This window comes from Musa acuminata, chromosome BXJ3-7 (genome assembly GCF_036884655.1).
Source record: "Musa acuminata AAA Group cultivar baxijiao chromosome BXJ3-7, Cavendish_Baxijiao_AAA, whole genome shotgun sequence".
Lineage (NCBI taxonomy): Eukaryota > Viridiplantae > Streptophyta > Magnoliopsida > Zingiberales > Musaceae > Musa > Musa acuminata.
The window spans coordinates 3,724,466-3,735,216 of record NC_088355.1 but is presented as its reverse complement, the minus strand read 5'-3'; the positions used below and the strand labels follow the sequence as shown (position 1 = coordinate 3,735,216).

The following is a 10,751-nucleotide window of genomic DNA, read 5'->3' as shown; positions in this document are numbered from 1 at the left end:
GATTTACGTGGCTTAACTCGTAACTAAATCGGCTGCACGAAGCGATGCCAATAAATTAAACTGACGTGGGCAACCCACAATGCTGACATGTAACAGTATCTTAGCCACGATGCGTCCATGCAATGTACAATATATATATATATATATATATATATATATATATATATATATATATATATATATGTTTTTATTTGTTTTGAACTTGTAATTTCCACCTGCATGCACAGGTATTAAAGTATTTATAATCGCGACTAATTCTGTATAATGAAGAAATATGGATTAAGGAAAGCATCTCTTGCCAGGCTGGCTGGCGTTTTGATCATCTCGTTGTGTCGCGAGGGCACATTTAACACGCGTTTAACAATACTTAAACGTGCCCTATAAAAAAGCCACCTCGGAAAAAGATTAATAAGTCGTGATCGAGAGAGAGAGAGAAACAAACGACTTCCTCTGTCCGCTTCTGGTCGTCGTTGTGTCCCTCTCCGGTAATCCCAAAAGAGGGTGAAAGGTGTTCGCCTCCTCGCCGTTCCTCCTCTTTTCTTCCCCCGATTTCTCCCTTCCGACATCCCTGTCCTGGATTCCTCTTGGTTGTTTTTCTGCTTCTTCTTCTTCTTCTCTCGGGAGAAAACCCTCTCGATCGAGGTAAGTCTCGTCTAAATCCGTGGTCTCTCGACCCAGATCAGTTGGTTTTTGTGAGTCGTGGAATTCTCTGCTCACTTCTCCTTTAAATGCTCGCTGCTTTTCTGTGATTTTGTTTCCATCTTCCTTGTGGAGTTTCTCCTTGGAGTTTGGTCAAGATATAGTGACTTCGAGAGGTAATCAACTTAGTTCAGATCGGTTATTCTCGAAAGGAATGGAGAAATAGTGTTTGATTCTTGTGAATTTTATCTCTCTTCGGTGCTATATGTTTGGATTGCGAGATTTTGGATATGAAATAAGGTGAAAACCGTCCTCTTATAAGGACTGGTTTCATTTTAGGTTCTTGGGATTTGCATTGAAGCTTGAATGCTGAGGTTCGCGTAAAAATTGGGGCTTGGCTCATCGGAGGGTTTTTGTTGGATTGGAGATGTTGGAAGGACCTAGATTTCCTGGAATCATGGGTAGCGGTGTAGGGATCGACAACGGGAACAGCTTCTATTATATGGCGTACTACCGGAAGCTCGGGGAGGGCTCCAACATGTCGATTGATAGCATCAACAGCATCCAGACCAGCGTCGATGGCGGGTCCATTGCCATGTCAAGGGACGCCAGTAGCGTTGGGTCGAGTGACTCACGTACTGGCATCCTCAACCACCCTGGGCTCCGCCAGATTGCGATCCCGAATTACTCGGTCGACCACAGTGTCCTGCGACCTGGCAGGGTTAACCCTGGGCTGGCTGCTGATGCATTGGTGCATGCCCTGATGGATATTGGACACCCTACGGAGACTCTACAAGGTTACGAGGAGTGGACCATCGATCTTAACAAGCTCAATATGGGTCTGCCCTTTGCTCAAGGGGCCTTCGGGAAGCTCTACAAGGGTACCTACAATGGAGAAGACGTCGCTATTAAACTGCTTGAGAGACCTGAGAATGACCCAGAGAGAACACAGTTGATGGAGCAGCAGTTTGTGCAGGAGGTTATGATGTTAGCTACTCTGAAGCACCCAAATATTGTGAGGTTGATTGGAGCATGTAGGAAGCCTGTTGTGTGGTGCATTGTTACTGAGTATGCTAAGGGTGGTTCCGTGAGGCAGTTCTTGATGAAGAGGCAGAATAGGTCAGTACCACTAAGACTGGCAGTAAGACAGGCTCTTGACATTGCAAGAGGGATGGCCTATGTGCATGGGCTAGGTTTTATACACAGGGATCTAAAATCAGATAATCTTCTGATATTCACAGACAAATCAATAAAGATTGCTGATTTTGGAGTGGCTCGTATCGAGGTGAAAACTGAAGGGATGACGCCCGAGACTGGAACATACCGTTGGATGGCTCCGTAAGTGAATAATTTTACTTTCTTTTTGTATCATTACGAAAATTTCTTGAGAAGTATTTGCTGCAAATTATGTTCTAGTTCTGCTTGACCTTGCACCATAGATTTGGTATATGATTTATTAAAATTTCTTCTATGATATTTGCATGGAATGCTAAGATTTTGTAGTTCCTTCAATATCTTTTATATAATTGTTATTCTTGCTAATAAGATCTACAAATATTTGCAAGCTTTTATCTTTACCTTTATATTGTTGGAACTTAGACATTTTTTGCAAAATGTTGAGGATGACAATTGAGGTAGTCTGCCATTTGGTGTTTTCGGTAATAACCTTTTGAGAAAGCTGACAAGAAAATTCGGAGAAGTTGATAAAAAGGACATATCTGTTCCAGTTTATCATGGCACCTAACATACAGTAGGTTTCCAATTATGTTTGATTAAGGACAACCCAAAAGTCCCTTATCATTAATTATTTTTATTTGTTCAATATTGATGTCAAGTTTTGCTCTTTGTAATCATATCTTCCTTCTCTAGAGCATCTTATCAACAAATGAGAAGAATGCTAGGAAGAAATTTTTTGCCTCCTGAAAATGCAAGAAAGAAAGCCAATTTATTCATTTATTTTGAAATAATTTAAGCGTACAGTTTGTTACCTGCTTTTTTAGTCAATAATTGGTGAGGTCATGATTTCATGTCCTATCATTATGTGAATGGTGTTCAAGTATTTGATGCATGTGTATGTACTTGGTATCATGCTCCTTATTTGAGAATGACTGAGTAGAAATTTGGTATTGACTAGCAGCATCAGTGCATTTTGTTCTGTTATTGTTTTCATGCCTCTTTTGGGGCAAGCTTATATAAATAGCCCTATCTGGCAATAAAAATCACCTTGGATTCTTTTGGCAAAATCTTGACTATAGGAGTAGTTTTGTTATGAATGAACTTGTTTATCAAATATTTCATGATGCTTTAGCTATATGGCATTATCTTAATTCTTATTCGAATCTTGTTGGTCCAAGAAGTCCCATAATATTTCAGATATAGCTGCATATGCTTCCAAAGACTACTGTATATGGGAAATGGTATTTTTGGTGGAAAGGGTCTTTAAGAAAATTTCTGTGGCTACTTTTCCTGTATCATGAGCTTTTCATGTTGATTTTTTTTTAATTGTGGTTTTCCCACTTAAGGTCATAAATAGTTATTAGGAGTCTAGTGGATTTCTGCAGGTTTAGATTTTCCATAGAATTTGGCTTTACCAATGAGAAAACTTTCTCAATGGTGAAACTGTGCTGGTGTTTGCTACATGTATTTCTCTCGTCTTATCAACAACTGGTCTTCACTTTTGAATCTAGTTAGATGTCCCATCGAATCCCTTTTATCATGCAGTATACATTGTGCCATAGAGGAAGCAGCAGGGCCACTGTTTCTGGCATCTTGTCCTTGGGTAAAATTAGGCATGTGCTTGGAATATGCCTATGATGTTGCACTGCATGCAGTCCTTATCATGCAAAGATTCCAGGAACAGTTTGACACATGGGGTGTCAAGGGGCAACTAAATCCATGCACTCTAGTGTACATGATCGTAGTGTTTATAATTAGATGAAAATAGAGTATCTAATTTTGCCATCTGAAAACACAATGCGTTTACAAATCGCTAGCCCCTTTATACTGTATACACAACTAATGTAGTCGGGACATCATGGCTTTGTTGTTGTTATAAGCACAAATATTTATTACTGAAAAACTGTGTCTCCCACAAGGTAACTGAGCAAAGAATTCAACTCCAAACTATTCTATTATGTATACTACTAGTTAAAAAAGATACTTATGGAACCTTTCTGGTTTTGTTGTTTTAATTCTCCATCTCAATTATTCAATCCAGCTAATGCTTGGTAGTTGTCTTCTGCATCAGTGCTTATTGCGTAGCCATTTCTAGTGCAGTCTATTCGATCTCATTCCTTTGCAGCCTCATTGTCTTGTCAGTTTGAGAAATCTTAGTTCTTTATGATGCAAATACTAATGCAGTGACATGACATGTCTGGTTTTTGTTCAGATAATGCAGTGTTATTTATTAGTCTGTCTGATTTTTGACATTAAAGCTTCACTGGATATGTGGAAGCTTCCGGCTGGATTTCCCAAAAGCAGTTTATTAAGAAAATGAGGCTTTACTGGTATATCATAAATTATGAAAAGGCTTATTTTTTGTCGGTGGAACATATTTCAATTAAAACATATTTTGTAGTACAGGCTCCAGTAAGCTTACTGTCTGTTATACATACAATATTAAGGAGTTTTGCAGGCCTTGCACCTGCTGTTCATTGACATGTAGGTACACAAACTGATTTTGGAAAGCAACTCTGACCTATCAACGGCTGAATCTGAACTTCATTCTCTGTTTTCTTCTTTAATACCAAGTTTAGTCACTATTTTTCTTTTACATTGCTGATTTCCATTTTGATGCTTAATTGGAGTAAGGTCTTGTATGCAGGGAGATGATCCAACATAGACCCTACGATCAGAAAGTTGATGTTTATAGCTTTGGCATCGTATTGTGGGAGCTTATAACCGGCATGCTTCCCTTCCAGAACATGTCAGCCGTGCAGGCTGCATTTGCTGTTGTAAATAAGGGTGTTCGGCCGACCATACCACACGATTGCCCTCTGGCCCTTGGCGAGATAATGACTCGCTGCTGGGACGCGAACCCTGATGTGCGTCCTCCCTTCCCCGAGGTGGTCAGGATGCTGGAGATTGCAGAGATGGAGATCATATGCACTGTCCGCAAAGCTCGCTTTAGATGTTGCATATCTGAACCAATGGCCACGGATTGAAACTGGAAGAAAAAAAGGGCAACCCATTGTATAATTCATGATGTTACGGGACTGGTTGTTGAAGTAGAAAAAAATTGTTCTGTATTTGAATTTTATTTGTCTTACCTTTGAAGAAAAGGCTACCATTTTGGTAAATCTATTTTTTTTCTTTTGCTGTCAGCTGTGTTGTGTAAGTTCCATAGCTTCCATGTGAAACAAAGAGTCTCTTTTCAAGAGCCAGTCTTGTATTTTGTTTATATAGCTAAAAATTTGTCAGCTTGTTGTCTAAACTTCTATCCAGTATCAACAGTTTCACAAGAGTGCCATGGCACAAGATCTCAAAGACAGTATAATCTGAGCAGACCACTTGGGACATTTGAAGGGTGTGATGAATGACATAGAATTCACTCACTTTATTAGACTGGGATCAACCCACTTTTCAGTTTTTTCTATTCTTTTTTATGAATTAAAAGCTTCTGATTTATTGTAAACAAGATCTTTTTTCCTTAATCCTTAGTATTTCTCTCCTAAAGAATGAAATATGAGATGAGGCTGACGATATCATAGAGTTTTCTTTGTCCTAATGCACGCATCGTCCTTACTGCAGGCTGCTCGTGTGTCATCATAACATAATAGAAGTGATGTTGATTTTTAACAGCATGTTTCCTTTGTGACCAAACGCGATCTCCTCAAGCTATCGATTTATGGACATCATGCCAGTTTTGAGAGTAAGGTTGTATCTCTTGCTGGGTTTGATGTTACGGCTGATCTCTTCAAAATAGCTAGGTTTAATAGGGTAAGTTTGAAGTGATTTGAGCCGATCATTAGCAAGAAGTTGTGTTTTTGTGGTTGGTAGATGATTGAGACCTATCACTACATTCTGATAGGAACTCTCTCTTACTTTATGATCGAAATGATCATGACCATTTTAAAACCATTGAAAAGAATTGAGCAGGAGGATTGAGTTCATCTCAAGGAATGAATGAAAAGAATTGAGCATCAACATTGCCCAACAACTACACTATGACAGATTGATCATGCAATTGCCTCTTCCTGATCTGATGTGCAGCAATTTCATCTTTCAGAAATGTACAACTGACCTAAGGATGGTGAAGTGCATGTAAACAATGTGCTAATAATCACACTGCTTTTGGATTCATCTCCACAAATGTGATGTACTGCCACAGCAAACCAGAGGTCGTCATCCTTCAATTTACTGCTGCAGTCTGTCCATTAACGACGATTGACAGCAACAAGAATGACTGCAAGCCATTCCATTCGATTCTACAGTGTTAAAAGCTTTCATAATATTAGATGAAATCTCATTGTCAGCTTGTGTGGACATGCATGGAACGACTGTTTCTTTCCTAGAGGAAAGGAGGACCATTGCTCATCATAATCTCTCAAGTTTACCCATTCACATCCACTCAATCCATCATGCATGATTTAGTGATTCAACCAACAAGTACAACAAAGAATGTATCTTTTTTAAATCGTAATTGTGATTGTTTTAGCTTTGTTTTAAGCCATCAGTAAGTATATAAACAGGTCTCTCATCATCAGTCAGTTCTTACAAAGGTATGAAGTTAGAAGATAGATGACAACATTAATTGTTCTTCTACTTCTCTTCATTCTGAGCTATCTATTAGGTCCTTCACCCTTCTCCAAAAGATCTGTCACAACAACATCCCAGATCTCATTATCTCTGTTCTAGAGTTGATAAAGGTTGCACCAACAAATATGCTAATATCTGGCAAAGATATTCCAATTGCAATAATGCTAAACCCATCAATTTATCATCCACTCAAAACATATGGTTAATCTTTCACTTTCATCTTCATTGTCTGTCAGCATGTCCAGTTTCTGCTTTTTCATCAGTTGGTGATCATTGATCTATGCATGTAATAGCTAAAAGTAACATGAAAATTACAGTCTTCGTTCTTTAAGTATACAGGTGCATGAATGTTTAGTACAATTGCTGATATAAGTATAAATACCACCAAAAGGGACATTCCAACTTGTAATATGAAGCATATTAAGTATATGAATGCTTACTACAATTGTGTTCTCTTGTGGTTAATCAACCAAAGATGTATGCATGTCATGCATGCGTGCATGGCCAAGAAATCAAACGTAGTAGATGCTTTCCCTTTCTCTTTCTTTCTTTCTGATGTGCTCAGGTCATTTATACCGGGGCTACACTCTTGCCAAGCTTACCTCTCGATCTATAAATGAATCCCTCTTCTCCATATTTTTCTTCGAGCACTCCCACGTTGCTTCCTCCTGCTTACCCTCTTTGTGAACGACGAGAGCAACGCAGACATGGTTAGAAGCACAGGATACACGGTAACAGTGAAGGAGACGGAGACAGTGGCCGCGGCGTCGCCGGTGGGTGAACACCGGCTACCTCTGTCGAACCTGGACCTGCTCTTACCGGCCTTGGACGTCGGCGTCTTCTTCTGCTACAAGAAGCCGAGGGGGAAGCACTACCCCTCCTTGGCCTCCATGGTCTGCTCGCTCAAGGCGTCGTTAGCGGAAACGCTCGAGACGTACTACCCCTTCGCGGGCGAGGTCGTGGCGAACTCGGCGGGCGAGCCGGAGTTGCTCTGCAACAACCGCGGGGTGGACTTCGTCGTGGCCCAGGCGGACGTGGAGCTCAGGGCGCTGCGGCTATGCCACCCCAGCGAGAGCGTCGAGGGGAAGCTGGTGCCGCCCAAGAAGGGAGGAGTTCTATGTGTTCAGGTACATGCGTGGCCTATTTCTTCTACTGGCGCAGGCAATGGTGGCCTATATTGTCGAACAGATGGTGTCGTATACCTACCGATCATGCCAATCCTCTGTAATTGAATGATCTGTTTGAGCTTTGGTGGACACGACAGGCGACGGAGCTCAAGTGCGGCAGCCTGGTTTTGGCCTGCGCGTTCGACCACCGCGTCGCCGATGCCTGCTCCACCAACATGTTCTTGGTGGCCTGGTCGGAGCTCTCCACATCGAAGCCCCTGTCTTGCCTTCCCGCCTTCCGTCGCTCCCTCCTGTTCCCTCGCAGCCCGCTCCGCGTCGACCACTCCTTCGACCACCTCTACGTCCCCTTCTCCTCCCTCCCGCCCCCCGAACCTGATCACTCCGAAGAAGCCATCAACCGCATCTACTACATCGCCGCCGCCGACATCGACCGCATGCAGTCGTCCACCAAGGGGAGAACCAAAATCGAGGCGTTCACCGCCTACCTCTGGCGCGCCCTGGCGATAACGGCGGCGCCGGGGGACAACTGGTGCCGCATGGGCATCGTGGTGGACGGCCGGGCTCGCCTCCGCGACACTGTCATGTCCAGCTACTTCGGCAACGTGTTGTCGATCCCCTACGGCACTCTGCGCGTGGAGGAGCTACGGCGGATGGAGGTGGCGGAGGTGGCGGAGGTGGTCCACTCGTGGCTGCAGCAGGAAGCCACTGAGGAACACTTCCGGGGGCTGGTCGATTGGGTAGAGGCGCACCGCCCAGAGCCGGCGGTGGCGAGGATTTACTCCAAGGAAGGGGGACCGGCATGCGTCGTATCGTCAGGGAGGGAGTTCCCGGTGGCCGAGGTGCAGTTCGGGTGGGGGAAGGCGGCGTTCGGGTCGTACCACTTCCCATGGGGCGGAAGCACCGGCTACGTGATGCCGATGCCAAGCGCGACGGCGGATGGGGACTGGGTGGTGTACGTCTATCTCCTGAAGAAGGTGGCCGAGGTGCTGGAAGCGGAGCAGCCACCGGTGTTCCGCACCTTGACCTCGGATTACTATCTTCCATGAACCAACTGCGACACTGCACGTCCTCAATGCTGCCTTCCTCGTGTTTGCTGTGGCGAAAGCTTTCGATCGTGTGCGAATTCTATATGCTTTAGAAAACATCAAATAACAGTGTGTTTGTGTTTCACGTAAAGCTCTTTCCATATATATATCAGCTGTCATCCCTCTGACTCGCATCAAAGATCACAGCAACACAAGAAGATGAATGCAGGGCAGAAGAGCGACAACATATCCAATTAGCAATCCAGCAAATGTTCTTCGAGGTTACAGCTGATAGAACAAGATGGTGTACATCACAAAGGCAATTCTCCACTCTCTGCAATCACGACTCTGCTTCTGGGGACGCCACTCGCTTGCCCTACTGCTTCAATCTTGTACACCACGTCCATTCCTGACAACACCTCACCGAACACAACATGCTTTCCATCCAACCTGGAGAACAAAGCTATCATCCGACTCTTGCAGAATCTATATACATGTAAACAGTTTCAACCAAGTCGAGTACCTTTTGAGTTTTACAGTGGTGATGAAGAACTGGCATCCATTGGTATCGGGGCCAGCATTTGCCATGGACAGAAGTCCTGCACCAACCAGTAGAACAAAGCTTGATGGTTAGCACGTCATGCTTGCTGCAACGGGACAGAGGACAGGTTAGACAGGTGCGGTGCTTACCAGGTCCAGTGTGATTGAGCTTGAAGTTCTCATCAGCAAATGGCTCATCATAAATATTGTCGATTCCCCTGCCATTGCCGAACACGATGTCACCTCCCTGGATCATAAAATGGGGTATTATCCTGTGGAATGTGCTTCCCTTGTAGTAAAGACGCACCCCATACTTATCCCGACCTTTCTCACCTATGAACAAGAGCATCTCAATGCACCTTCTTTTAGCTAACACACACTGCTAGAAGAGTAAGGTTAGCATTCATTACCTGTGCAAATCGCTCGGAAGTTTTCTGCAGCAGAAACAGAGAGAGTCAAAGAAGAAAAGTTAGCTTGCTGGTTTTTACTTGTATGATGGTTGTAACTATGGAATACCTGAGAAAGATGAATCCAAAGATGAATGATCATGAAAGAATACCTGCTGTTTTCGGCACAGTTTTCCCAAATAGACCCATAATTATTCGACCTGCACGTTCATCAATGTGTTCAATGGAAACCCAACTGAGATAGCAGTAGTTTTACTTCGAACTACGCATACGTACCGACAGGTTTTCCAGCAATCTCAATGTCGAAGTAAACCTTGCTGGTGACCTTCTTTAGTTCTTCAGCCTGAAACCAACGACACAAGGTGTTCGACGAAAAGGAACTTGAAGCCATTACATCTCATGGTTAATTAACGGACCGATATCTGGAGAAGAGAATAACCTGGATCAGGGTGATGCTGCCGAAGAAGAGGAGGAAGCACAGAAGAGCCGTCCGTGAAGAAGCCGACGCCATTACTTTCGTCTGCAGTGCCACCCCTCTCGCCTAGCAAGGCTGCGACGTGGTCGAGGTCCGGGCTTGGACTTGTTATAGCACCAGGCTGATCCCGTGGGACGTGCCATGGCGCTATTTTTGGAGCGACTGCTGGATTGCATGCCATGGAGGGGAAGAGAAGAAACACCTTAACAATTTAGCCAGAAGGAACGCGGCGGGGTCTCCTAAATTTCTCTTGGCGAAGAGAGACTCACGCAGAACTCCAACCTCTTCGATGGTTAGGCAAAGAGGGACGGAGACGTTCATGTCCAGCTCGAGAAGATGCAGACGAAGACTTCGTTCCTTCTCGCAGTATAATAGAAGAGAGATTATTATTGAAGTGGTTCGGCAGTATTATTTGCTCTCACGTAGAATATTTTATTTAAGAAATTTAAACCTATAAGTTTTTTGCTTTTTTTTATTTTTTTAAATTTGAATAATAGAGAAATCATAGAACGCAAATATATTATAAAAATATTTTTTATTGAGATATCTGGGTTGATTAGTACATTAAGTGATAGGTCTCAATGTAATGAAAATATTTCTTATTTTTAAATTAAAAATTATATTGAGAAAACAATTAAGCAATTTTTAGCTGCCGTTTAATTTCCTTTAATTAATATCTGCAGGAATTTTTTGGAGACCATGCATATGTATATTAATTTCTTCTCTTATATATATATATATATATATATATATATATATATATATATATATATATATTATA

At 42.7% G+C, this 10,751-nt stretch overlaps 3 protein-coding genes across 5 annotated transcripts; 2 read left to right on the top strand and 1 right to left on the bottom strand.

Annotated features, from left to right (window-relative positions):
* The first annotated feature begins 426 nt into the window (after positions 1 to 426).
* LOC135643446 (serine/threonine-protein kinase STY13-like) lies at positions 427 to 5,071 on the top strand. Of its 3 annotated transcripts, none has more exons than XM_065160408.1 (3): positions 427 to 642; positions 979 to 1,977; positions 4,463 to 5,071. In XM_065160408.1, exons 2-3 carry the CDS (start codon positions 1,067 to 1,069, stop codon positions 4,800 to 4,802), a joined length of 1,251 nt encoding a protein of 416 aa, XP_065016480.1. In that variant the 5' UTR covers positions 427 to 642; positions 979 to 1,066; the 3' UTR covers positions 4,803 to 5,071. The 3 variants fall into 3 exon arrangements, with proteins under 3 accessions (XP_065016480.1, XP_065016479.1, XP_065016478.1); XM_065160407.1 differs by having other exon boundaries at positions 427 to 815; XM_065160406.1 differs by having other exon boundaries at positions 427 to 1,977.
* A 1,816-nt stretch (positions 5,072 to 6,887) lies between these two features.
* Positions 6,888 to 8,699, top strand: LOC103990601 (coniferyl alcohol acyltransferase-like). Its single transcript, XM_009409797.3, has 2 exons — positions 6,888 to 7,523; positions 7,661 to 8,699. The coding sequence occupies exons 1-2, from the start codon at positions 7,104 to 7,106 to the stop codon at positions 8,567 to 8,569; spliced, it is 1,329 nt and encodes a 442-aa protein (XP_009408072.2). The 5' UTR covers positions 6,888 to 7,103; the 3' UTR covers positions 8,570 to 8,699.
* Positions 8,700 to 8,848: 149 nt separating this feature from the next.
* Positions 8,849 to 10,006, bottom strand: LOC103991095 (peptidyl-prolyl cis-trans isomerase CYP20-1-like). Its single transcript, XM_009410456.3, has 7 exons — positions 9,935 to 10,006; positions 9,772 to 9,838; positions 9,648 to 9,695; positions 9,499 to 9,522; positions 9,239 to 9,421; positions 9,060 to 9,147; positions 8,849 to 8,998 (listed from the first exon to the last, which is right to left on the bottom strand). Exons 1-7 carry the CDS (start codon positions 10,004 to 10,006, stop codon positions 8,860 to 8,862), a joined length of 621 nt encoding a protein of 206 aa, XP_009408731.2. The 3' UTR covers positions 8,849 to 8,859.
* Between the last annotated feature and the right edge of the window lie 745 nt (positions 10,007 to 10,751).

Bases quoted from the DNA above. Each gene is read 5' to 3' on its own strand.
- LOC103990601 (XM_009409797.3), top strand. From the start codon at position 7,104: ATGGTTAGAAGCACAGGATACACGGTAACAGTGAAGGAGACGGAGACA. The intron at 7,524-7,660 runs GTACATGCGTGG...TGGACACGACAG, and splicing joins GAGGAGTTCTATGTGTTCAG to GCGACGGAGCTCAAGTGCGG.
- LOC103991095 (XM_009410456.3), bottom strand. From the start codon at position 10,006: ATGGCGTCGGCTTCTTCACGGACGGCTCTTCTGTGCTTCCTCCTCTTC. The intron at 9,422-9,498 runs GTAATGAATGCT...TCTTGTTCATAG, and splicing joins CTTCCGAGCGATTTGCACAG to GTGAGAAAGGTCGGGATAAG. The intron at 8,999-9,059 runs GTTGAAACTGTT...TTTGTTCTCCAG, and splicing joins CTCAAAAGGTACTCGACTTG to GTTGGATGGAAAGCATGTTG.
- LOC135643446 (XM_065160408.1), top strand. From the start codon at position 1,067: ATGTTGGAAGGACCTAGATTTCCTGGAATCATGGGTAGCGGTGTAGGG. The intron at 1,978-4,462 runs GTAAGTGAATAA...TCTTGTATGCAG, and splicing joins ACATACCGTTGGATGGCTCC to GGAGATGATCCAACATAGAC.